Source organism: Cornus florida, unplaced genomic scaffold (genome assembly GCF_030987335.1).
Source record: "Cornus florida cultivar Cherokee Brave unplaced genomic scaffold, ASM3098733v1 CherokeeBrave_3.0.0_Hap2_Chr04, whole genome shotgun sequence".
NCBI lineage: Eukaryota > Viridiplantae > Streptophyta > Magnoliopsida > Cornales > Cornaceae > Cornus > Cornus florida.
In genome coordinates, this window is record NW_026775574.1 from 95,076,677 (window position 1) to 95,104,612 (window position 27,936).

The 27,936-nt window shown below is 34.4% G+C and overlaps 3 protein-coding genes across 5 annotated transcripts; all 3 read right to left on the reverse strand.

Annotated features, from left to right (window-relative positions):
* Positions 1–1,481: 1,481 nt before the first annotated feature.
* On the reverse strand, positions 1,482–1,986 carry LOC132305399 (uncharacterized). The gene has a single exon (XM_059803041.1). It carries the CDS (start codon positions 1,869–1,871, stop codon positions 1,482–1,484), a length of 390 nt encoding a protein of 129 aa, XP_059659024.1. The 5' UTR covers positions 1,872–1,986.
* Positions 1,987–11,852: 9,866 nt separating this feature from the next.
* Positions 11,853–13,947, reverse strand: LOC132304028 (uncharacterized). Of its 2 annotated transcripts, none has more exons than XM_059801522.1 (4): positions 13,756–13,947; positions 13,460–13,667; positions 12,805–12,863; positions 11,853–12,271 (listed from the first exon to the last, which is right to left on the reverse strand). In XM_059801522.1, exons 1-4 carry the CDS (start codon positions 13,867–13,869, stop codon positions 12,116–12,118), a joined length of 537 nt encoding a protein of 178 aa, XP_059657505.1. In that variant the 5' UTR covers positions 13,870–13,947; the 3' UTR covers positions 11,853–12,115. The 2 variants fall into 2 exon arrangements, with proteins under 2 accessions (XP_059657505.1, XP_059657506.1); XM_059801523.1 differs by having other exon boundaries at positions 13,460–13,655; positions 13,756–13,945.
* A 6,945-nt stretch (positions 13,948–20,892) lies between these two features.
* LOC132304029 (autophagy-related protein 8f-like) lies at positions 20,893–27,602 on the reverse strand. 2 transcript variants are annotated; one of them, XM_059801524.1, is made up of 6 exons: positions 27,449–27,602; positions 26,873–26,913; positions 26,690–26,745; positions 24,689–24,741; positions 21,330–21,448; positions 20,893–21,203 (listed from the first exon to the last, which is right to left on the reverse strand). In XM_059801524.1, exons 2-6 carry the CDS (start codon positions 26,907–26,909, stop codon positions 21,100–21,102), a joined length of 369 nt encoding a protein of 122 aa, XP_059657507.1. In that variant the 5' UTR covers positions 26,910–26,913; positions 27,449–27,602; the 3' UTR covers positions 20,893–21,099. The 2 variants fall into 2 exon arrangements, with proteins under 2 accessions (XP_059657507.1, XP_059657508.1); XM_059801525.1 differs by having other exon boundaries at positions 27,438–27,595.
* Positions 27,603–27,936: the final 334 nt, after the last annotated feature.

The following is a 27,936-nucleotide window of genomic DNA, read 5'->3' on the forward strand; positions in this document are numbered from 1 at the left end:
CCTCTCATCTGGAATATGGGCATAAGCAATACACCCAAAAATTCTCAAATTATCTACAGATGGTCTTCATCCGTTCCAAGCTTCCTCTGGAGTCATATTTTGAACAGCTAAAGTGGGACTTCTGTTCAAAATATGAATACTCCAATTTACTGTTTCAGGCCAAAAAAATTTCGGAGCATTGCTTCTCGTCAAAAGACTTCGCACCATATTTATAATAGTGCGATTTTTCCTCTCAGAAACTCCATTTTGCTGGGGCGTGTACGCTATTGTAAGTTGCCTTTTGATTCCATGAAACTCACAAAAATTTGCAAATTCATGCGAGTTGTATTCTCTACCACGATCTGTGCAAAGAACTTTAATTGGACTTCCAACCTCTTTCTCAACCAACGCTTTATAAATTTTAAAGGCTGCAAAAGCTTCAGATTTCTCCTGCAAAAAATATACCCAAATTTTCTGACTATAATCATCAATGAAGGTAATTATGTATCTTTTGCCTCCATTAGAAGATGGATTTATCGGCCCGCAAAGATCAGAATGAATCAGCTCCAATGGCTTCTTGCTCTTCATGATTTTCCTTGCGAAAATTGATTACGGTGTTGTTTGCTAACAACATATTCTTCACAAACTTCAGAGGGAGCTATAATTTGAGGAAGACCAGTCACCATATTTTTCTGCTGTAGAATCTTCAACCCAGCAAAGTTTAGATGACCATAGCGAAAATGCCATAGCCATGCTACATTCTTCAATTTTGCTGAGAAGCATGAATAAGTGGTGTTGTGGAGATAAAGTGGAAACATCCGATTTGTTGTCATATTGACTTGAGCTATTAAGCCCAATTTTGCATCTTGAATTCGGCATACTCCATCTTTGATAGAAATCTCGTATCCTTTTTCTTGCAGCTGTCCCACACTAAGCAAATTGGTCTTTAAATCTGGCACAAAAAGAACATTAGAGATAGTATGGATGGAATTTTCCTTGGTTTGGATAGCTACCTTTCCTTTTCCCATAACAGAGACTTTCGAATTGTCTCCAAACTTCACATCATCACGGAAGGATTCATCCAAATCAGAGAATGTAGACTTGTCTCCACACATATGATTACTGCAGCCAGTATCTAAGTACCATAAATTCTTGTTGGTTTCCTCCTTTGCATGACAAACCATCAACAAGGATACTTCTTCTTCCTCTTCTGCAAAGTTAGACTTTTCACCATGTTCTCTATTTAAATTTGTTCGACATTCAGATTTATAATGGCCATACCGATGACATCTATAGCATTCAACATTGGACTTGTCTGCTGATATTGGTCTGAAATTGGTTGAATGGTGACTACCTCGTCCTTGGTGGCTACCTCGTCCTTAGTTGCTTCCTCGTCCTCTTCCTCTCCATTGAGAACCATGAAATCGGTTATCTTCAGACTTTTGTTATTGGAATTGTTGTTGGCTTCTTTGATCCTTGTTTCCTCTGGCTCCTCCTCTTCTTCAGCCTGCTGAGTTGGGGGCTAAAAATTTGTTGCTAGTTGTGACCTGCAATGCTTGCTCCTCCTTTTCTTGCTGTTTAAAATTTTGTTCATGAACCAACAACGAACCTTGCAGCTCATCAATTGAAAGATCATCAAGATCCTTTGATTCTTCAATTGAACAACCCACATAGTTAAATTTCGGCGTCAATGATCGAAGAATTTTTTCAATTACAGTCACGTCCTCCATCTTGTCTCCATGGATATGCATCTTGTTGACAATTGCCATCATTCGAGAAAAATAGTCTATGACCGACTCTCCCGATTTCATCCGAAGCATTTCGAACTCCGTATGAAGTGCTTGAAGCTGCTGCCTCTTCGCCCTTACTGATCCCAGGTACTTCTTCTTCATGGAATCCCAAATTTGCTTGGAAGTTTCTTTGCAAAGAATTGTTTCCAAGATTGACTGATCAATAGCTTGAAACAAATAGTTCTTGGCCTTGAGATCCTTCAACCGCTGCCCTTCTATCTCCATTTTCTGCGCTTCCGTCATTGCCGTGTCTGCTGCTGGTCCTGTTATTCCATCTAAAACGACTTGCTAATACTACTTAGATCTTAAGAAGTTCTCCATTAGCATGCTCCAATGATCATTGTGACCAGCAAAGCGTCGAATTGCAGGTTGCACAAAATTATTTTCAAAGGCCATTGCTGCTGCTACAAAAAACACTTTGATGAAATAGCAAAAATGAAGCTGCTGCTATTCTATCTCACGAACACTCTTTTTTCTTTGTTTGGCACTCTCAACTTTACTTTTCTTACACTCTTGACCTAGCTCTAATACCACTGATAATATATGTAGAAAGCAAAGAAGCAAAACTTGAGATCTTTTATTCATCTAAAGAATAGCCTTTATATAGGCAGTACAACCAGCTAACATAAAAGATACAACAACTAATCCATGAAAAGTAGGACCATGAAGCCATGTTCTACTAACATGCTCCACTACTGGGTTACAACCTTAAGAATAGGTAAAATAAAAACTAACCCATAACAACTTGCTATAAATTAGGACGATCAAATACTTGCGTAAGTAAATTATTTCCAGCAACACATAGATTTTTTTTTGAATCTGTATGTCTTTTTAATACAGTAAGGAATATTATTGCAGCTGAGGGAGAGGAAACCCGACACGTAAACATCAATGTTTGGAGAGCTTTTTTTGCACAGTTTGGGATATATGAAGGAAATAGAACTGAGCTCGTCATCTTTGTATCAAGCAAGCCTGGTGGTTAAGAACTTTGCTTGTAAAAGTTTTTTCACACTTGGTATGGATGGGAAATGTCTGTTTATTGGGTGGAAGGGAACGCCAATTTATTCTCTTTCTGCTTGGAAGTTTCTATGAGGGGAATGAATGAATTTATCAGTCTTCCATTTAATTCTCTTTTATGATTCTGTATAAAGTTTCCAATTGAACTTGCACTTTTATGATGAGCTCTCATTGTCAGGTCAAATACTATGAGAGGGATTGCAGGAGTATTTGAAGATTTATCATGATAAATGCCTTCACAACTCTGCTGATGTGCAGAGCACAGTTCATGTTTGGGTTTGCTTATCCTGTGCTCTTATTCCACTTGTTGGCTCCTTAAAGTGGAACCGCATTGGCATGTATACTAGGAGGGTATTTTGGAGTATAAAAAAATTTAAATAGTGTTTTAGTGTAATTTTGTAATTAATTTTAAAAAGTTAGTAGTCAAACCTATTAGTTTGAAAAAACTAACATTTTTTAAATTATACAAAATTAAGTAGAGTATTTTTAAATTTTCCCTTCTTTTTATATTGGATCAAATGTGGGACAAGTCTTTCTAACATTAGTTCATTCAATCATCATCACTGCTTATTCTTTGAGTTAATTACAATGACCATCCCTCTAGATAAGGAAAAATACCCAAGTTTTTTCTAAATTTTAAAAAATTACACTTAATCCCTTATTGGTTACACGTTCGTATCGAATACATTTAACCCCTTCTACTTTGTACTCCATACCTTTGTCGTCAATTTATTAACAATACGTGGTCAACCATGATGATATAGAACTAAATTTTTAAAAGACATATTTATCCTCACGCTAACATCCAATTTTAATTTATTAAAACTTTACTAAATAAAAAACACACTTTTTTCGTCCCCGAAGACACAATGGTGTCGTCAAAATTCTTACTATTTATGTCTTAATAATTCCAGCTCCCTTTAAAAGTAAAGAGATTAATAATTTGAGTTGTGCAGAATTTCTTCTTGACCGAATACTACCGATCCCTCATTTATGTAAAAACCTTGACTTCTTTATATTTTGCCTTCACGACTGATTAAAAGCTTTTGATCAAGAAATTCTTTACAACTACCTGATTTTAAAAGCATTTTTTCAAAAAAAAATTAATGGATCAACTCACTAATAATTAACGACCATTAAGTGAGTTGATTGAAAAGTTTTTATTTATTTATTTATTATTTTTATCAGAACTTCTTCTGGGGAGATTTAAACCTTTTTACCTTTCATTTTCCTTGATCCTCTGTTTTCGTTAGACGGATAAGCAAGATTAGCGTTCCAGATCTTCCAGTCTTACACAGGCATCATATAGACACTTGCAGAGGATCAACGCTCGTTCTACATCCTATAATCTGCTACAACGAGAAAGAGGAAAAGCTTGGTGTATCACGCATGCTTAGGTGCTCTCTCTCTCTCTCTCTCTCTCTCCATCATCTGATTCATCTCTGCAAAACCTTTTTATTCACACTCACATATGCCCTAGAAATTGTGAATTTGATATATTGCTTTTAGACATTATTATGGAAAATTGACCTAAAATCAACGATAATTTCACATAATTAAACCGAGTATGCACTTGGATTTCATTTCATTTTTATTTTTTGGTGAAGGCGAATTCCAAAAATGCGTTTTGTGACTAATGGGGACAGAAATTTTGGTTATGGGTCTCAAGAATTCAATACAAGACATATTTTTGCTGGTTTATATATTTGTGTTAATGTAATTTACTATTTAAGATGCATTTTTTTGCTGTTTTGTTTGTTAGCACTTTGAGTTTTGGAAGCTATCTATTTCTAACTTTTTCAACTGTCATTTGGTTGCTCAGTTTTAACTCACATTATTTCTGACTTATGAGTATGCACTGGCTTAGCTCTGGTATTGTAATCATTGTTCTATGAAGAAAAACAAGGACACCATTATGCTGAAATTAGTGTGTGTTTGAATTGTACACAGTTTTATTCTTCTCTCACTCACTCAGATATGCACACAAACTGTGACATGGATATATTGTTTTAACATGATGAAGATTGAGATGACAACAATAATGTGTTTCTCCATTCTTACATACTTCTTTAAGTTGTATTGTATCTCTGAACAATATCTCTTCCTGTTCCACACAGGTAGAATACTTGAGCCCCTTACCTTCCGGGAAAACTCGAGCCTCACTTAATGTAACGGATTGCAATGGCAGCAATTCAAAGTGCTATGCCATTGTTGTTCAGGTGCCTTGATACTTTTTTATCCGTAAACTATCTGAATCTAAATTGCCACTAGAAATATCTTAGTCGTGGACATTCTCTTTATTGCAGTATATTGCTTGATATAATGCTGAAATGAGTGAATTTTATGTTTGCCATCAACAGCGGCACGATATCAAAAAAATTAATTCAACTGTTGTTTACTGCCTACGAAATGATCAAAGAACTTGCTAGAGTTTCAAAGTAGAAGTTTTGTTCTTTAAATTTTAATTGATAGGAGTGTCTACACTGCTTCCTGGATATCGTTACAGATTTTTTAAATATCTGGACTAAACTGGCCATTTTGGTTAAAAAGGTTCTGGAATTACAGTCCATTATTTGGTCATGAAATAGGAAGCGCACAGTTACAATATCAAATTGGCATGATTTATGTCCACTGTTTGTTTCCAAGCTCAGCCTGTTGTCTGCAATGAGCTGTGGTTTGTTAGGATAGTCCTTTTAGCTCAGTGTTTTTCACAATACATACTGATTTTGGCACCTATTAAATTCGAACCTAAGCATTTTCAGAGTTGAAACTCGATACTCTAATGTGACACCAACCCTACGCATTTTTAATCCTTGTTGAAGTTAAAAATAACATTAACCTAACAATTATGGGCGAATTTAGTTGGAATGAGTAACTTTAAAGATGAAGGTTTGGTGTAAGTTCAGATCAAATGTTTTGGTGCTAAAACCATTTCTAAATTTGCTGCAATACTAGCTGTTTTATCACCCTTAGTTTTATTTACATAGTGAGGCTTGCTCCTGCCTCGAGAAGACAGTATTTTCTGAAAGAAATTCATAGCTTGCTGCCATACAGAGACAAGTTATTTATTTGGTTCATTGTCTCTCTTTGGCAGTCAGATGAAAGAACATGATTCTTTCGCGAAACGCTCTCTGAGACGTTCTTGCTCCTGCCCTCAAAATACCAGGCAACCAAGTGAAAGTGAACAGCAATGAGCAGGAGACCTGTTTGAAGTTGACCGATTATAAACACGATGAGATGACTTGTGTTGGCTTGAAGAAAAACATAATGGACCTTCCAGTAACTAACTATTCTGTTCATTAGGAAGTGTTTTGACATATTGGGAGATGAAAATGTTTCATTTTTACTTGGCCCTTGGAATAAGTCATATGTCCTTTTACACCTTTTGTGGCATGTATTTTGGCTGCATCCTTTTGATTCTCAGAGCCTTGTCCGTGTTGTGCTCATACATTTATTATACTAACATCAACTGATTTGTTATGACTGACAGAGTAAGTAAATAGAGTGAAACTTTTGTCTGAAATCATTAATTCATTTGCTCCTTTGAACTATTTTCCTGACAGGCTCCATGTTTTTGGGAACATATGGACAGGACTCATGTTTCAAGATATTAACACTTCATTTTGGTCTTCTGCTTGATATGGTTTGAACAAATAGACCCATGAGGTTTAATTGCTGGGGTCAATGTGAGTAACGGCTATGTTTGGATGCTGGACTTTGTGATCGATTGATTGAGGTGAGTTTTAATGAAGTTTGTGTTGGAGATATTAGAAGACCATGACATGGAAATGCACTTGCATCACAACAGAGACTTGATGGATAGACTTGAGAATATTTCGACTAAGACATCAATGGAAAGGTAAGGCATGGACTCAATGGATGACTGAATACTATTATCTGCCTTCTTCAGTACCATGGATTTACTCTCTTTTGTTTTTCTTCTTCTTCTAGTTTGTGGGTGCTTTTTTTGTCATATCATAACATGTCAATTGATTGGTAAAAACACGTAATGAGTGACTCCAAACTAAGTTGCTTGTATATATATATTTATTTATGAACAAATAGGCCCCTAAGGGGTTGGCTCAAGTGAGTAAGAACTTGGCCCGGGTGCCTCAGGAAGCATCAGGTCTAAGGTTTGAATCTTTTTGTGCGCAAACAATTCCTTGAGGGGCGGGGGGTTGAGTATCAACTAGGAAAAAAAAAAAACATTAACCCAACATTTGAGGGGGCATTTAGTTGGAATGCGTAACCTTAAAGAAAAAGGTTAGATGTAAGTTAAACTGTTTGGTGCTAAAACCATTTCTAAATTTGCTGCAATACTAGCTGTTTTATCATCCTTAGTTTTATTTACGTAGTGAGGCTTGCTCCTTCCTTGAGAAGTATTGTCTAAAAGAAATTCATAGCTTCGTGCCATACAGAGACAAGTTCTGAATTTTATTCTGCCTTTCTTGGGCAGTAAGATGAAAGTAGGTGATTCTTTCTCAAAACGGTCTCTGGGACGTTCTTGCTCCAGCCCTCCTCAAGCAAAGAGGTTTCAAGATGCCAGGCTACCAAGTGAAAGTGAACAGCACTGAGCAGGAGACATCTCTGAAGTTGACCGATTATAAACACAATGAGATGACATGTGTTGGCTTGAAGAAAAACATTCTGAACCTTCTGGTAACTAACTATTCTGTTCATGAGGAAGTGTTTTGAAATATTGGGAGATGAAAATATTTCATTCTTACTTAGCCCTTGGAATAAGTCTGTGTCCTTTTACACCTTTTGTGACACGTATTTTGGCTGCATCTTTTTGATTCTCGGAGCTTTGTCTATGTTGTGCTCATACATCTATATTAACCAACACCAAGATCAACTGATTTGCTATGACTGACTAAGTAAGTAAATAGGGTGAAACTTTTTGTATAAAATCATTAATTCTTTTGCTCTTTTGAACTATTTTCCTTGACATGCTCCATGTTTTTAGGAACATATGCACATGACTCGCGTTTGAAGACATTAACACTTCATTTTGCTCTTCTGCTTGATATGGTTTGAACAAATAGGCCCCTGAGGTTTGATTGCTGGGGTTTGCGATTGATTGATTGAGGTGAGTAATGAAGTTTGTGTTGGAGATTAAAGAAAGCCATGACTTGGAAATGCACCTGCATTGCAACAGAGACTTGATGGACAGACTTGAGAGTATTTTGCCTAAGACATCAATGGAAAGGTAAGGCAGGGATTCAATGGATGACTGAATACTATTCTCTGCCTTCTTCAGTATCATGGCTCTGCCCCCTTTCGTTTTTCTTCTTCTAGTTTGTGAGTACCTTTTTCATCATATCATAACATGTCAATTGCTTGGTAAAAAGGACTAAACTGGCCATTTTGATGAAAAGGTTCTGAAATTACGGTCCAAGATATGGTCGGGAAATGGGACACGCAAAGTTGGGCTGAATTTATCAATTCAGTCCAAAGAAAAATCCTTATGTACAAGTTCAAACTGGCGTGATCTCTGTCCACTATTTGTTTCCCAAGCTCAGCCTGCTGTCTGCAATGAGCTGTGAGTTTTTGGGATGGTCTGTTTAGTTCAGTATTCTTCACAAATGTATATTGATTTTGGCACTTATTTGATTCAAACCTAAGCATTTTCAGAATTCAAACTCAAGACTCTAATGTGACACTAACTCTATGCATTTCTGAACCTTGTTGAAGATAGAAATAACATTAACCCAACAATTATGAGGGAATTTACTTGGAATGAGTAGCTTTAAAGATGAAGGTTTGATGTAAGTTCAGATCAAATGTTTGGTGCTAAAACCATTTCTAAATTTGCTGCGATACTACCTGTTTTATCATCCTTAGTTTTATTTACGCAGTGAGGCTTGCTCATGCCTAGAGAAGAGATATTGTCTGAAAGAAATTTATAGCTTGCTGCCATAGAGAGACAAGTTCTGAATTTCATTCATGGTGTTTATTCTGTCTTTCTTTGGCAGTAAGATGAAAGAACATGATTCTTTCGTGAAATTCTCTCTGAGATATTCTCGCTCCTGCCCTCCTCAAGCAAAGAGGTTTCAAGATACGAGGCATTTAAGTGAAGCTGAACAGCCTTGAGCAGGAGACAATTTTGAAGTTGACTGACTATAAGCACGATGAGATGACATGTATTGGCTTGAAGAAAAACGTTCTGGACCTTCTGTTAATTAGCTATTCTTTTCATTAGTAAGTGTTTTGACATAATGGGAGATGGAGATATTTCATTTTTACTTAGCCCTTGGAAAAATTCCATGTCCTTTACACCTCCTTTTTTGGCATGTACTTTGGCTGCATCTTATAACTTCTTGGAGCTTTGTCTCCGTTGTGCTCATGCATCTATATTAGCCAACACCAAGATCAATCAACCGATTTGTTATGACTGACGAAGTATGTAAATAGGGTGAAACTTTTGTCCGAAATTGTTGATTCATTTTCTCTTTTGAACTATTCTCCTGACATGCTCCATGCTTTTTGAAACATATGCACATGATTTGTGTTTCAAGACATTACCACTTCATTATGCTCTTATGCTTGATATGGTTTGAACAAATAGGCCCCTGAGGTTTGACTGCTGGGGTTGGATACTTATCTGTCTCTAGCTTACTGCCAGTTGCTGGTTATATAGGATACATGCACAGATGTTCCTTATTTTTTTTGGATAGAGAAAACAGAGTACTCAAATTGTGGATTATATAGAAATATTTATATATTTCAACACAAAGCATTCGATGCATGTAGTTTCTCTCCTGTTCATTAAATTCTGCCAACTGTTATGCCAGCTATTCAGAGTTCATTGTCCCAATATTATACCTATCCAAATTCTAGCTCTAGAACTGAAGATTGGAGAATTTATCTCAGTTCTGGGGTCTAATATAGTTGTGTAGTTCATCAGTCATTTGGATTCATTCTGATAATCTTTGGGTTGTCCTATATCTTAGAATGAAAGTGAGCTCAGGCTAATCGTTTAAATTCACCATCCTTTTATTTTTGTTATAGTTTGATTTAATCGTCGTTTTGCTTGTATCGAACTTGTGCTGTATTTTTAGTTCTGATGCAAAAATATCAACACACAGTAAAACTGATCTGTACCCAGAAATTGTATGATTTGTGGATGAATTAGTGTATAGTAATTTGTAAATGCTAGTTATATAGAGTTTGAATGAATTGAATATTTCAAACTATTTTGGTCATAAAGTTTCAAAATGAGCTGAATATTTCTAACACTAATTGGTGAAATTTCATCCTAGAAACTATTGATTTGTTATGTGCCTGTATGTATCAAAGAGAAGATTATTTTGAGCATTTTACCTGAGAATCATTTAGTGGGTGGAGGTATTGTGAAGCTATCCCAAGTTCTTCTAGTAGGGCGGCAGAGAGATTGATTTGAAGCCGGGATCTGGACATCTGAATTCATTGACTTTGTAAGGCCTTTCTTTGTCAATTGTAGTGGTGTTTGGTTACCTGAAATGAACTGTTATTGGACCAATTATGGAAGACAAAACCTGACAAGACTGCCTGTTGGAAATTATTATTGCACGGTGATTCATCAGCCCAATAATGCCAACAATGTTTTTCTCATGATTTCTCTCCTGCTTGCGATACAGGTTTGGAACGTTACTATCTTTGGAATGCAGGTTTGCTTTACATGTTCTTCTTAAATCCCAAAATGAATCGAGTGATTTGTAGTTTAATATCGCTTTTCTTTTTGATGTACAGTATGATTTCACATAGGCTACATTGATTGTCAACTAAGCAGTAGATTTGGTGGGTTAGCTGTTTGTTATATGAAGCAAGTAGAAGCAGCTTGGATTTTTTAACCTTTATCTATAGCCATTTTAAGTCGAAAACAAATATGCTTAAGATCAATGACTTAAACATTGTTATGTTGGTAAGGACCAACCTCAATGTTCTCTATATCCTATGTCTCCTGTCTTGATATACACCTTGGAGTTTAAGGCAAGACCTACATGGTTGTGTGTCAAGGCATTTTCTCGGACCATAGCCAGAAAACATTAGCCTATGTACCATTGCTGTCCATTTTTATTACCTTGTCTTGAAGAAAGACCCTGTGATAAGTTGAAGTCTTGAGTTTGTTCATCTATTTATCCATAACAGGATTAAAACAGTCATATCTACCTGATCAAGTTTTGTTATATGTACAAGCAAATCATCAGCCTTGACAATGTTCTAGTTTGTTGAACTCTAGGAAAGAATTTGGTCAAACAATAATCATCCCCTATTTAGATCTGAACCCCTTTTTGATGTAAATATTATGTCACTATGCTACAATGGCTTGGGTGAGCAGAAGATGTACAAGTCCACATAAAGTCTAGCCAAGCTACTCCAATTATTGAGAGGCTATATATGTCACTCTACTTTGGCTGAAAATAGTGAATCTGAAGACCTAAAAAACTGTAACTAAGCATAATTTACCAACTAGCTTCATAGATTGTAATCTTATAGACTGGTAATCTCTGTTTGGCAAAGCAAAAGCCACCTCCTAGGTTTCTAACATCGGAAAATTAAAGGAAACCTCACTTGAAAATCTGGGAAAATCTAGCTGTGGAACTGATTCTGTAACTTTGAGGTGGAACTTTGAGTAATCTTTGGTCCTCTTTATCCTAATTTAACATTATAATGTTTCCCCATCATTTATGATTCCGTTTCTTGTTAATCTCCAATATATATCTACTGTGTCTAAAATTAGAGTTCTATATATGTGATACACATATAAATATATGGTGATATATAGGTATATGCCATGAGGGATTTTATTGCTCAAGAGGTAAAAAGTTTTATTGCTCCACAGGCTAAAGTCCTTACTACAATCCATTTGTGAAAGCCACAACAGTTGGAACAATCAACTGAAAGTGCAGAAACTAACATCTAACTGCCTCCCTCATTTAAGACGGAATCAACCAACACATTTATGACCACGGCCTCACATCCAGGTAGTATGTTTCCTCTTTTATTCAATGTCTCGTTTAGAATACAAGCAGACAAGACAAAAGATCATCAACCATGAATTCACAAAATTTACCCATTTATGACTAGCTGTAACTCTTCCATTGTATTAAACTTTATTTTAACAGTAAAACCTTAAAAAAGGAGTTCCTCTTTTGTAAAGGATTCTCTATGAAATCTAGAAAAGACTCCTTTTAGAGGAACTTTTTTGTCTGCCACAATGCAAAAACCAGCTTTAACTATAACAATTTTCCTAATTATGAATTCTTTTTAGCCCTTTGAACACAGAAATCAGAGAAACAAAAAGAAGGAAATGCACGAGTTCATCAAGGGAAATTAAGCTCGACTGTCTAGGGTTCCTTGTTGTGAATTGGTGGTTTTCGATGGGGTTGCGCATAGTCCATAACTACTACATCTTCCACAACTTCGTCTTCCTTGGAATCTATGGCTTCCTCAGTATTTTGTGGTGCAGATGCCAGCATCGACCGTGCTTGCCTCTTCCATCCCTACACAGTGAGACATCCTTGTCATTCTTCACATGCATTCTCATGCAAATTCTTGAACAATATAAAGATAATTACACTCAATCAAATTAAAAATCTTGTTTGATTAGTCTGTTTCCCCGAAGAGCAATGACAGGCTATATCTGTTACTCTATTAATGTTTGTACGTTGATCCCAAATGTTTGTTAAGAAGAGGCTTTATTGAGTTGTTGAGGATGCACTATTAGTGCTATGCCTCTTATCAAAGACATAGGGCATGCATAGTCCATTCAAAGTCAAGGATGATGATGATTATTATTGTTAGTTGATTCCAATTAGTTGAAGGAAAATTGAGATCTATTAGTGTTACAGATTTTATCGAAGACATGCAGCATGCATAGAGGCACTTGTAGACCACCTGCCATTGCCATCCTCACTGAGGACACGGTGAAGGAGATGGGCCATGAGTCTTGGTAACCACCACATCCTACACATTAACTCTACAACAACCACACACCAATCTGAAGGTACACAAAACATGAAGTAAAATTGTTTACCTCTATTTTGGTAGCATGTTGCAAACCCTCTGGCCATGATGATGCCAAAACCTTGTTTCCTGCACGTTCTGTCACTATCAGTAATAATATATTTATGCCCAAGGATAATATAAGAGAAATAAGAATATATATATTTATAAGTCATACATAGTCATCTGGTACACAAAAAAGAGGAGAACGCAAGGAGGCAAGACATAATAGAGAACAACTTGTTTTATATAACTATGTTCCAGGTTGTTATAGTTACCGAGGAAGCTATATATTTGTGTTTATATATATATGCATATGTAAGAGACTTTTAAAAAAGTTAAGGTTGGAGTTTGTATAAGATGATATAAAGATACACCCTCGGTGGAGTAAAATGGTGATGCAGTTATCTGTGTAATATGTCTTGGACATTTTTGTACATCCTTATTGCTTATTCCTTACGCTTAAGAAGAAACCTCCTCCTTACAATTGATGTACCACGCATTCTTATATAATATTAAAAAATAATTCGATAAAACATATTTTTAGGTAGGTCAAGCAGATACTAAATCTAATAATATATTCCAATCATATAATGACACGTCAGCTGTAAGGAGGAGATTCTTCCTTGCGTGTAACGAGACAAGTATCTTTTGGAGAGAGAGAGAGAGAGAGAGAGAGAGAGAACCTGAAGTTGAAGTAGCTCCCCTGGTGTCCTTTTTCCAAAGAGCCTCCAAATCCTTTTGCTTCCTAGTGTTTGCACCACCCCAACTCTCATAAGGTTTTTTTCCATCTTTTTCAACCATAAATTTTTCCTCCACAGAGATGGAAAACCTGAGCCTTGATGGAGTTATAATCTTGTAAGATTTTGGCTTCACTGAACCCTGCATCAAACCCTAAAAATCAGACCATATCTCTCAAAAACATATCTCAAACACTGCATGTAAAACATAACCTAATAATATATTTAATCCCAATACCAACCTTGCTGAGAAGGTGAACTTCCCTGGTGGTCTCCTTATTGGTAACGCCTAGATGCCGGGCATCGCATGCATGCACAGAAAGACATAGAAGTACGATAAGAGCTAGAGAAGACATGACGAGAGATGATTTTGTAACTATGGGTATTAGGTTGGAAGTAATTGAATACAATGAAGTTTGTGAGCGAAATCAGTGTTAGGTTTGCTAGTATTTGTACTGCTAAAAGGGAAACGTGCATTAAATGCAGGTTTTGTAGGAGATGAAAGAAGTCTTTAAGAGAACATGCAGGTGTTTGGGTGATGAACCTTGAATATGAAATCGAAGATATTGAGGGCCTCCCTTGTCCCCTCCTCTCGCTAACTTTCTAATCAATCGAGGGGCATCCGAGGAGAGAGAAAATGTTTTATAGAGCTACGTGGTGAACATATGCATGGAAATCGATATATAACACAGAGAGAGATCATTGAAGTATAACAGTATAATTTTTATATTTTGTTTTTCTTCCAAAGTGTAACCAAAGATGTAATTAAGATTGACTTGAGAAGTGTACTTTGTTGAACAACAAATAGATGATCTAGGAGCTGCCCATGTGCCGATTCAGAACCCCATTCCAACTCCATTCCTTGTGTGTTCATGCAATATTTTACTACTGCATAACTTATTTGTTGCCTTCACATACTGAATCTATTCTATGTAAAAAGTGTATGGTACAAATTGGATATCCTTCACCTTGGAAATAGTGGAGTGACTGTAGATTGATTTAATTATGTCCTCTCATGATTTGATATTAATATGTGTAAAATATCATAATTATCATTAAATTCTGACTGAATAACTGTTTTGTCTGTATGGATGTAGAATACCTGAGTTATTTTATGACAAGAATAAAATTGGTTTAGGATTTTTTTTCTTTCTTCGAGTTAGTTTTGTTTTGTTCTTATGGAATTCTTATCAATCATCGAACAAAAAGTATACTCATTCATTTTTTTTCTTTCTTTTATGCATACTTTCATCATAGATAATATAAATGAGGAGACTATGTACACTGATACATTAAGCATTGCATGCAAGTACATATTCCATTTACTAAAGTGTCAACCTTGAAATAACTTCATTCAAAATTGTTAAGAACTCGTATGCAATGTTACTAAAGACATTGTTTTCATGTTATGTGGTTAATTTGGACACAGAATAAGAGAGAACGGTTTGTAGAAATGCTAGAACTTGCTGACACCACTGACTGATTATTAGAAATTATTTCAATGATCGAACATTAGTTTTTATATGCAATAGTAGCCTGAATTCTCTCTTAGTCGATTGTTGTATTTCTGAACTCAGGTCCTCTGCAGAGGAATGCTAATTCTTCTATCACGATGCTTGAAACATTAGCCTCAGAGAAATTAGTGGTATTGTAAGTATCTTTTCTTGACCATTTCAACGCTATTTATAGAGAGAACATCTGAACTTTCGAAATGATTTAAGAACATACACAGTAAATATCAACTATTATATGTTATTAAAGGATGAAATGTTTTAAAAGTAATGTTACTATAGCATATAGAGATGATATTAGAATCTGATTATGGCCATGAATAGACAACTTTAAGCAGAAACGACATAATTTAATCACTGTTATTACATAACATTGCATGTATATATCCCATGGCATTCATGCATGTCAGTATAGCTGAATTTTTGTTGCTAAAATCATTTGAATTTCATTAGTATTATTAAATTTTATAGCAAGTTTTTTGAAAAGTAGAGTCGTGGAGAGATTGATTTAGATTTGTAGACTGAATTTAATTTACATGACCCACCAAAATTTAACTGTTTCCTGACTAAATCATAGATCCTATCAGTGTTCAAATCACAGATGCTCCAAAGTCTTAGGTGGTAAGTTATTTCAAATGACAATGAAACTTTGTTCAATAGTAAAATTTAGCATCTGTGAAATCATACGGTTGAGTTTGCATTTAGAATTGAAAATAGATGGAAAGAAGTGTGTAATGTATTCCATGAAACATCAGGGTCCTACAGAGGAGTGGGAGGGTAGGTCTGAAGATAGTGAAAGATTGTGAAGGGAGACAATGGTCCATGGCCAAACCGCCATCTGCACCTCCTCCATGGGACATGAAAGGTTCGGGTATGGCCCACCGAGGCATGCCACTTGGCACGTAGTCCATGTGCCATTGACATGGGAAGTACATAGCCGAGTAAGACAATAGACACCATGTTGGGGTTTGGCTGCCAAGGAGGGATGATCATACCTCCATCATGCAGTCCTCTGTTTCTATTGTTTGTTCCATCTTCATGGAGGTCATGTCCGTTTGGAGCACAGAGGGACAAACTTTGTTCCAGCCCTAATTCAGAGACATTGACCCCAAGGTTGACAAGTAGCTTGAGAGTTCAATTACATGCTAGTACTAGACTACTAGTTTTTGATTGACAAGAAGCTCCACTTGGTATGAAGTGATTTCACAATTGGGTTGGTCAAGTAAATTTGATATTTACCACTTGGGGAATCTTAAGAGTTGTTTAGACCAAGTAACTCACTTTAGTCAATAATTCAGGCCTAAAACATGAGTCCAAAGACTTTTATGTGGAATTTATGAGTCCCACTTTAAACATATTTAACAACAAATAAGCATTCTGAGTTATTCTTTTAGGCCTCAATTATAAATTTCAATATCATTTTTCTTTTTATAAAATCAATTTTAAGTAATAACAAAGTCCAGCTCCGTTTTGGATACACATGAGAGAAAAGAAAGGAGGTGATAATATTAGTAGGGGGAAAAAAATGAAAATGATAACAATAATCTCTATTCATGTTTGGATATATATATATATATGAGAGAAAAGAAAAAAAAAGAAAATATAGTATTCTTGTTTGGATATGATAAAGAAGAGAAAAGAAAAGAAAGGATAATAGCCAAATTACTATCATACCCTTTTAAATAAACGGCTTTTAAATTGACGAGACATGCGTGGAATAATAATTTTCTCCTTTTAACTGTTGAGGGCAATTTGAAAATTATGAAACTACCACTTAAATATTATCATTTCTCTCCTTATCTTCTCATTTCTTCTCATTTTTAGAGAGATAGGATAGGAGGGATAAGGAGGAATAGCTATCCCCCCTTATCTCTTCCTATCGCTTTTCTCTCATTTTAAACAACCCTTCACACATTCTATACTATCCTGTCTTTTCTTTTATCTCACTATCCCTTCGAATCTTTCAATCCAAACGTTTAAACTAGAGTTAAAGTTCACAGGAACAATATATGTAAAAAACAAAGAAGCTCCATTTGACGTGAGCCAGAAATAAAGATTTACCATTTGATAAAAATAAAATTTTGAATTTTTTCTAAAAAAAATTTACCAAACAGTAGCCTATTTTCAGCTGTTCTATTTTCTTGAATTTTCCTAAGTTGCCCATGTAAATCTGTGTTTGCACCCAAAATATACAAACTGGGAAAATGGATCTAGTGTTCCAAAGAGGGATTTTTTGAGATAATATTCATGCCTAATGTAGGTCAAGTGAACTCTAGTTTAGCGTGACAAACAAATCTTGTAGTAGACCACCAATTTTGATTTATGGAAGATATGAGCAAATTGGTCTGTGTCTACTCAGGATTGAGAAAATGGGTTGGAGATGGGACTGGTTAGGTCCACCCGAGCAACTTGAGTCTTGTCAAAAAAAAAAAATTAGAAACAATAATAAAGGATATGAATAATAATAATAATTGCTATAAATTAAAGTTTTGGAGTGAAATAATAATAATTGCTATAAATTAAATATAAAAACAAGATAATAAAGAAAATGAATACTATTGAAAATCAAATGGAAGATTTTTGTTCTTTACAAAGTGCTTTGATGCAGGACTTTGCAGTTATTTATTGTGTAAACATAGTGGAACATGTTAATGATATTGAAACATGCAATAATTGTTATTAACCAAAAAAAAAAAAAAAAATTTGCAATAATTGTCCTTGTTTAATTACAAGTTATAATTATTTTCATAAAATTTTATATTATGGCATATAATTTAAATGCTCATTGAATAGAGACATTTTTTAATTAAGTTAAACAACTTATTGAAAAATTTGGAGACAAACTTGTGGAACTTATGGCTTTAGCTTCAATGGGCGTAAGTTGAGTGGTTAATACATTGAGACTAGCAAATGCTAATCTCTTGACCCACCTAATTCATTCAAATTTCATGGTAAGTGGTGAAAAAAAGTTTACGTTTAAAATATATTTTAGCACTTAAAATTCAGTTTCAATAACATTCAAATAAAAATACTGAATTTTACCATGGTTAAAATTTTTACAACACGTTGCAAGGATGCATACATACTTGAAAAAGCATCCTATAAGAGTCCAATTACTGGTCCAACACAGTTATGGATCTCATTCAAATGGTCGACCGCCTCTGACACAGTCATGTGGTCTCATTGCATTTTTCAGCTTCTACATTGTAGAAGGGGGACCTGCCAAGACCTGAACCAACGGTCAACTTCTTAAAGGTGGTCCGAACGAAAGAAAAATTATTACATCTTCCCGCCAATTACAAAGGCCCTGTTTGGTAAGTGTGCAATAGTGTGCTGTAATGCTCCAGGATGTGAACAGTAGGCCATTTTCAGAACAAAATATGTTTGGGCCGGGCTATATTGGTTCGAACAGTGGCAGAACATTATGTAAAAAAGGGCCAAATCTTGGAATACCAAATTTGTGTTCTTGCTTGTTCCGACTTTATTTCAGGCCCAACATTAACTGTAGCGGGTGCAACAAATGCACCCACTTGTTCTGATTTGAGAACAACTATAAACAGAAAATTCAGACATGTTCTAGGTGAGCTCCTCTCAATCCGAGTTGTTTGCAAAAGGCTATGATGAAAAATATCTGAGCAAATCAGTCATCGAGAAGATGACTCGTTTCATAGTAGGGCGACTCGGATGGTCTGTGAGATGCTTTTTGTATTCTCAAGGGCAATTGTTGTTGCAGCCATGGTTGTGTCACATTCTCATCTGATCTGATCTAAAGCAGATCTGAGCCTCGTTTTATTCCCTTTGCATATATTATATATAATTATATGTGTCTACGTTTCATTTTTTTTTTTTTCCAAGTCTCCGTTTCATTAATTGTCAATGTGATCTACAATTTTCAGATTTGAAGGTGGAAGAGAAGGATCCATTTTTAGGGACTATTGTTTGCTTTCAGATTTTGTTTGTGTTAATATGAATTTTTCAGAATTACTCTTTGTTCAATTGAGTATAAAAAATTCAGCATAAAAAATATGAAAATATTAATCAAAATATGAATTTTTAAGAATGTAAGTTCAAAATAAAAATTCAGCATAAAAAATATGAAAATATTAATCACAATATGAATTTTTAAGAATGTAAGTTCAAAATAATAATTCAGCATAAAAAATAAAAAAATATGCATATACTGTATATTTTTTTATGATACATTATCTTTCAAATTTTATAAATATAGTAGTAATTTTAAATTTATTTGGTAACAATTAATCTGTTTAAAGCATTACACAATTGTATACTAAAATTATACAATAATTAATTTATAACTTTATGTTTAATAAAGTTATAAATAAAACACTACAAAACACAAATACTTGTCAAACATGTTTTGTTCTATTATTTCTTGAAATGAAATACCTTGTCAAACATGTTCTACCATGTTTCTATTTCCAAATTTTCATCGCCAAACATGTTTTGTTCCCATTTCAAAACACATCACAAAACACTTGTTCTATTCTAGGATAAAGCATTACACAACAAAACACACACTTTCCAAACGGGCCCTAAGTTAACATGTAGGCAAATATATCAATTTTTTTGTATTAATTTTATTTACGTTTCAAATTAGTGAGTGGTCGAGACAATACAATAATTTCTAGATCATTACCACTCTCCAACAATCACATGAACCTAAAATATATAGATAGTGGGTGTGCATGCATCATGTCACTAGTGTATCCATCAAAGTTTGTCCACCAACTTATAAAATTATTAATAACGAAATAATATGTTATATTTCATTGAGTGAATACACTAATAACACACCCAATATCTACTCCTTCGTGAGAAGTTCAAGTCTCTTCATGGACTTATTGTGAAATATGTGTGTGCACATGAAAAATGTCTTCATTATTGTAAAGTTGTGAACACTTAAAATGCAGGGGTTTGCTCATTAATTCTTTGTAGAGTTTCTAGCTCCATATTTTTGTTAAAAAACAGCAGAAAACAATTGAAATCCTACAAATCATGGAAGTCACGGGTTTAAAACAAACCTTGAATCTAAGAGACCTTAAAACTACCTAGCGTAATAATAAAGTTGCTCCATTATAATCATGGAAGTCGTGGGTTTAAATCAAAGAAACTTTACGAAATTCAGGTGCTCAAAACAAAGAAACTGCCTCTCCGGATTTAGATGCAAGGCTGGAACCCACAATGGCGGACTGGCGGGAACATGCATTGAATTTGCCCTCTAACTAGGTCAAACACAGTCCAACGGTTCAATTAGGCCTCTTTTGCAGCCACCAAGAAGGATAGTGATACAGAGAAGTATGATACATTGGTTTGGCCTCGAGCCCAAAACTGGTCCCTGCACTGACAAACCAATCCCTCAAACCATGGAACTTTCTTTGTCATACAAAAAGAAAAATAAATTCTTTTTCTTTTCAAAAGGAAAAAAAGAAAAAGAAAAAAAAAAGGAAATCATTCTTATTTCCTCCCCATTTTATGGCACCATAATAATGCATTTTCCTGGCATAACATTATTAGACTTACAAAATGAAATAAAATAATATGCACAGCACTTGTTTGTAGCAGTAAAACCAACCACCATTTAAGTTTAGAGAGATTCTAAGAACTGCAGATCAGACCAGGACCCAACATTTTACCAAGGCACTTGTTTGTAGCAGTAAAACCAACCACCATTTAAGTTTAGAGAGATTCTAAGTACTGCAGATCAGACCAGGATTTGCCACACCGTCTAGTTAACGCTTAGAAGGGCTGCACTAATATTCTAGACCTATGGATTCAAACAGAGACCTACTAAGAGCATCAACCGTTTAGAAACAGTCTTAGTTCATAGCTAAAATCAAAGCAGCACCATATTAAAAACGATTATTTAAAACACGAATAGGATAATTTGACATTGGAGAGGTTCTTAGGCATACATATAGGATAAAACTATACATAATATTGCTTGCAATCTCTTCATAAAGTAGGTACAATTATATAATAACGATGCAAGGGATTTGAGGTAATTGGATGGAACTTTTGAAGAAACAATGTGATCGATACCCAAAATTTCATATGCTACAGGAGGATCTGGTCCCCAAATGTGTTCTCTCCACTGTAAGTAACATAGAGAAACCCATCTTCATCCTTCTTCTCATCATATATGGCGGACATAATTGCCCCTGCAAAAACCGAGCAATATTCCAGCTTGTTAGTGATCAGAAAGCAAAACAACTTCAAGTAACAAAACATTCGGTCCCCAATGTAAAGCAACAATCAGAAAGGAAAAGAAGAACTCCGAGTATCACCTGTAGGTGGCAGGACATTGTCCACAAATATGAAAATTGCTTTCTCCGCACTCAATTTGATCCTTTTGCGTATAACATAGACAAATTGTCCTACTGTCAAGTCCGCAGGGACAAGATACCTGTAATTTTTTGCTCAGTTTATATACAAAAAAGCTCACTACGAGAAACATATCACCATTTAACTAAAACATATTAACCAACATCAATCCACGCTGCATGAAGATTGAAGAGACCAAAACTCTTAAATGATAAAATGAAAGACTCCAGGTAAGCAAACAGAAAAAATTTGGTGGCTGCTGTTCTCGAAATTTTTATTGTAAATGTAAGTGCCTTAACCATAAAAAAATTTAAACAAACATGGATCAAAATATTAATTCCATATTCAGATACTTAAACCAACCATCATATGTTTATTAACCTTAAAACAGGACCTTGATAAAAGAATCAAAAGTATTAAGTTATTAACAACAGAAAACCTTTCACTCAGCAAAATAAAAAATAAATATTATATAGGATAAGTTGGAAGAAAAATTGAAGATGTCAGTCAGGTCATAACTCATTTCATAAATCACGCTTTCATGTTTTTAAAATATATTGATCACTTAACCACATAAATGAAGCGAAATTTGTAACTTTAGTCAAAATATACGACAAAAAACATAAAGCTTAAATTAACCTGTTAAAAATTAGAAATTATGACAAATGACAAATTGGATTTTCCTCCATCACATATTTACTTTGACCTTACGATCTCAGCGAGGTGGTTATTCTTCAAAAGCCACTAATGTTGTTATAGCTCAAAACAGTATATTGACTTAGAGGGAGCTGACCTTAATTTTAGAATGGTTTTGATATCTTATCCAACTTTTGTGATTGCTCAAGCATTTGTCATTCATTTGCTAAATTGTTCATTTGGACAATTCTTACAAAGCACCCAACCAAATGAAAATATTATCAGTTATCACAAATGCTTCATACCGAAACAAATAATAAGATCATAAGAAGATTTCAAAACACAAAATCGTGGTAAACTATAGTTTGTTGGGTTGAGTTGGGATTTGAGGTGGGTTAAGAATTATATTTGTTAGATGAAAGAAGAGGAGCCTTGATTGCTAAAGAAGGATTTAAAATAAAAAAATAAAAAAAAAAGTTTTGTAAACCATTTTTCTGAAATTAAGTAATTAATCAATTGTAAATATCAGGCTCCCAAAAAAGTAATGTTTATAAAAAAAAAATTTTCCCAAAAAGAATAATGAATATAAACTTTCAGGATGGAATAAAATTGACAACTACAATCAGAGCAATATTCTGGTGTTAAAGAATTTGCGTAGTTCATTTTTCTTTAACTTCTTCTTCTTCTTCTTCTTCTTCGTCTTCTTCTTCTTCTTTTCCCTTCCCTTGAATATTTTCTTAAATTTCCTATCTCTGTAGCAAGTGAGCCTTACTTTTTATTTTATTTTCTTATTTTCAAGTCTTATCATGTAGTTAAACTAAACTGTAGAATAATTTAGCCATACTTTTTAAAGTTATTATAATATAATCAATGTTTTCCAAGTTTATTTAGGATACTTAATTTTATAGTTAAATATATGAGGGGGGAGTTTAATGGGGAATAAAGAGAAAAAGTAAGACCTTGAATATTTTCTTAAATTTCCTATCTCTGTAGCAAGTGAGCCTTACTTTTTATTTTATTTTCTTGTTTTCAAGTCTTATCACGCAGTTAAACTAAACTCTAGAATATTTTAGCCATACTTTTTAAAGTTATTATAATATTATCAATGTTTTCCAAGTTTATTTAGGATACTTAATTTTATAGTTAAATACATGAGAGAGAAACTGAGGGGGGAGTTTAATGGGGAATAAAGAGAAAAAGTGAGAGGACGTGTATTAAAGAAGAAACTAGTAATTAATATTAACACTTAAGTAGAGACAGAGTAATTAATTTACCTCTATAATGTGCATTTTAGAAGTTCAAGAACATAGAAGGCACCATCTAAGAAAGAAGTTCGACGCGGATTCTAATTTAAATGATGCATGCAAATCTTTATACATATATTGTGGATGCACGAGGTTCCCATCATTGCAGGGCCTGGAAGAGTCGGATGTAAGCAGCCTTAACTCTGAATGCGTAGAGGCTGTTTTAGTGCTTCAAACAAGATTTGATTAAAAATGCTACTGAAGAACATGACCAAATAGACCTATTGAGGGTCATGTGAGGGTGTGCAATGGTAAGGTTGCTCTACGTTCGAAAAGGGAAATAGCCTCTCCGCGTGTAGAGGTAAGGCTGTGCACATCTGACGCTCCCCAAACTCCACAATAGCAGAACCTCGTGCACTAGGCTAGCCCTTTAGCCCTATTGAGGGCCATGTCAATTGAATTTGAATACCCTTGTTCACATTTTACACAGAATTTTAATTTATAAATCAACAAGTTGAATGGAACCATTTCCAGAAATATAAATTTTCACCACAATTCTCTATACATTGTCATTTTCTACTAGAAATGAAAACTTTCAATATTCTAAACATTTCATTTTCTCAAATGGTTTCTTCTATTCATGATTAATTCAACAATAAATTTAAATTGAGAGAGACATCTACATAGATTCTAAGTGGTTTTCATATGTTAGGAATAACATTCAGACACTTGCATACATGTCATGAGTCTGAGTACTAAAATAACATTCAGACACTTACATACATGCCATGAGTCTGAGTACTAAAGTCACCTAACATCATGAATATCCTTTGCCTGTTATCTCCTCATCTTCCTATTAGTAAGCCACAACTCACTTCGATGTTTCCAAATTTGCATAAAATCTTTGGAGCTTTCCTGGCTTCTATAAGTTTGCTACTTCATCTTTTTTGTCTGAAATTAGGTTTGATTTGCTTCACCTCTGAGAATTTCTAGATGATTATGTTTATAGGTTTTTTATTTTACTAATATAGATAGTGTTTATTAATCAAGTTAGTTAATTTATTGACTCACTATCTGTTCACTCAAACTTACTTATAACAACAGAAGAAGATTTAAATTGAATAAACAGTGGAAACTGATGAAAATACAAGATCAAAGTAAGTTGCTCATCGGATTTTACATCCTTTTGCGGCTGTCATTGGAGAACACTATTAAACAGCCATTCTTAATGGAATCCTCCACTCCAGAATATGGAGAATTAGAGATCTCCACATTAACATAAATAAACAAATACTAATTACTTCTGACTACAATTCAGATGATTTCTCCCTAGAAATTAAAATTTTAAAAATAATAAAATAATTTTAAAAAAAAAAGACCAAAGAGAAGGGGAGAGGGAGGGATACAATCCAAAACAATTATCTGTACAGAATAATGCTTACTTTTTCTTATCTATGTTTGGGATATCACTTCTTTCTGCTTTCTCGACTATCACCTTCAAATCATAAAAGCAGAATTAGTTTAAATTAGACTGGAATCAGAAAAGCATATGAGAAACTCAAAAGAAGCAAGTTCACATCCATGGCATCATTATTATGACAAGAAGTACAGCATTAGCATGAAAAAAGTCATCTCTTGATTGAAATGTATGAAAAATAAAGGAACCTCTAGCAACAATTGCCACATATGAAATCATCTTCTACAAACTGACACATGACAAAATTCTAATTGAAAAGATAGCATATTCAAAGGTTGCCCAAAATAAAGTAGTCTTACCTACTAATAGGCAATCTTAACTAAGTAACACTGGAACACTTAGAAAGGCTTGAGGGGCTAGATCATCAATTCAGTTCCTATCCAATTCTCCTTAAACAAGATGGTAGCAACAGAAATGGCCATGGTGCTATATTATCCAGAAAAAACTTCCACAAGATACTGCCACTTTCCATCATCATCATTCTCTATCTCGTCCTTCCATTATCTTGTCTACCAAATCTATCCTATTACCTCTTCAAATATATATATATACATTCCACGTCCCTCAGTGAAAGCTACTGTAATTATATTTTTTCCTGTGAACTTATCAACAACACAGAAAACTCTTGCTCATCTATGCAACACAATATCATCAGAGCTATCCATGTTTATAATTGACTATGCAATGCACTGCTTTCGTGGAACGGCCCAACAGTGTTAACATTCTAAACATTATTTCACTTGCAAAGCCTTATGCCAAATACACAAGGAATTAACCCGCCATATTATCTAATAAAATCATTAAAAATTGAATATCATTAAGAATTCTACATATGTTATGATGGGAGTCACCTGACACATTATTAGAAATCCCGAACTGCTCAACATTAATTTTTGTTGACAATGCATACAAATTCACATCCTAGGACAATTAAATTAGGAATCAGCAAGTCTCATTCACAAGATGTAGTTATAGGGACAAAGATGGTGTAAAAGGTCTGTGAGCCAAGCATATTTTAAACTCCATTTATCAATTTAAATACCACCAAGACCCGCTACCCCACTTAAACAATGATAGAACTTCAGCTCATAAGTGACCACTTGACATCCTAGTTAGACATGCAACAATGGCATGGCATGGCATGACTTCAGCATCTTATTGATATGAGAACAATAGTTCTCGAACACTTAACAGCTGCAAATTTTCCATTTACAAGCATCTGGAGCACTTTGTTAGCCTTAGAATCTAAAATTATAAAGTTTCATCTACTTCAATTCTGGAATCAAATTTCCGGTGAAACAGCATATTCATCATCTGTCAAATAGAATCAGTATCATCACTTATTCTCCAAGTACATTTTTATACAAAAACTCACCAATTGCAGAGAACACAATAAGTTACGTTACCATTGCAAAAGCAAAGAGCACGTAATGTTTGACGCTAGATTGTTTAACAAACATATTTAACTATTGTCAAAACAGTACACCTACAATCACTACACATAGTGGCCCTAAATTATAACTATAATCCATCACAATCCAACAGGTAGCACATAGACCACAGGCCTTATCTACTTCGATGCTAAAAACTTAAAAACTTATACGACTGCTTCTGGCCTTCAAAACATATAAAAAATAATAATGATGATGGTGACGATGAAGAAATGCTAGTTTTATTGGCACTCCGCTTTTAACTTCTTTTCCCCCACTTTCCATGTATATTTGAATTTCCATGTACTCACAATTTGGAGTAGAAAGTTAATAGTGAAGTTCCAACGGCCATGTTCCTTAACAAGCATGTAAAACACATCTCAAAATTGAAATGCCAACTCAAAAACAGGTAAACCTAAATTAGTTCAACTAAGATTAAAATCTACAGACATGAGACAACATGCGGTAAATGGAGCAGTTTGCAAAAGGATTCAATGAAATCAAATTAGATTTTAGAAATAGTGTCCTGTTCTCACCGGAATCCTATCTGGGTATTTTTCCCTAATCCGAGCAGCCTCAGCACGTCTCTTCTCTGAACATAAATGACATCACAAATTCAATAACTCAAGAAATCTCTGTGACTCCACAAATAAACATTTAAACAGCCCAAAAGAAGATGAAAGTTACAAAGTTTCAGTTGAACAAAAAAAAGTGCCTACCAAGATCATGCTCTTGTTTGAAGTAACTCTTTGCCATTTCCCTGACATCAAATCTCAAACAATTTAATACTCTTGCTTTCAATTTTCACATACAAGAAAAAATTTGTTCTCGATAACGAATTTTGAAAAATATGTGCAAAATAAAATGTTCAACATCCACAACCTTGATCCTAAAGTAAAACGAATTTCATATAAGATTACAATGATCAAGGAACCATCTTGATATAAGACCTAAAATTAATTCACCCCAAATTTATGGCTTCCAAGTACAAAGATGTCAAACAACAGATACAAGCAATCAACGATCAGAAGATCATCTTGCTTTAAAATCTGAAATTAATTAAAACCCTAAATCCATGACTTGTAAGTACAAATATTCCATGATACAACAATAGACGCGTCATTACTATGATCAGAAAACCCAATTGCTAGGTCTTATACTTGTATTTCCTCACAACTACAAACACTAAATAACAAGAAAAAAAAAAAATTGATAATAAAGGGATGATCTTGAATTAGATGGAAATTGAGAGATCAAAAAAACCCAAAACGAAAAGGGGATTACAGAGAACAAACCCTTTTCGAGAAGAGTCGCGAAACAAGATAGAAAAGAAAAACAGTTGTGTTGTCCAACTCTTGAAGATGGGTGCAGTTTGATTGAAGATAAAAATATGGCGGCCTTGCTTTGTTTTCCAACTATTTATATCGAATCTCTAATTCTATCCGACTCTGTGTTAATTAATACTCGTAGTATATATAATTTTTTTATTTTTTCCCACCAACGTAAGTATATATATAATTCCAATGAAGAAAAATGGAAATTGTGTATGGTGTTAAGTTACACAATTTTTGTTTGAAGGGGTGTATAAGGTCCGATTTGGACCGGATTGAAAGTGTTTTTTATACCAAATTATTTATGACGGTTTCACTAGTTTTGAAATCAGATTGAACGATAATGTCTATGGAACTAAATCAAACCGCGAGAAACTGATTTGGTTCGGTTCGATTTGTCGGTCTAAGTAAATTTTCTTTTTATTTTATTTGTAAAAACAAAATTTTTTATT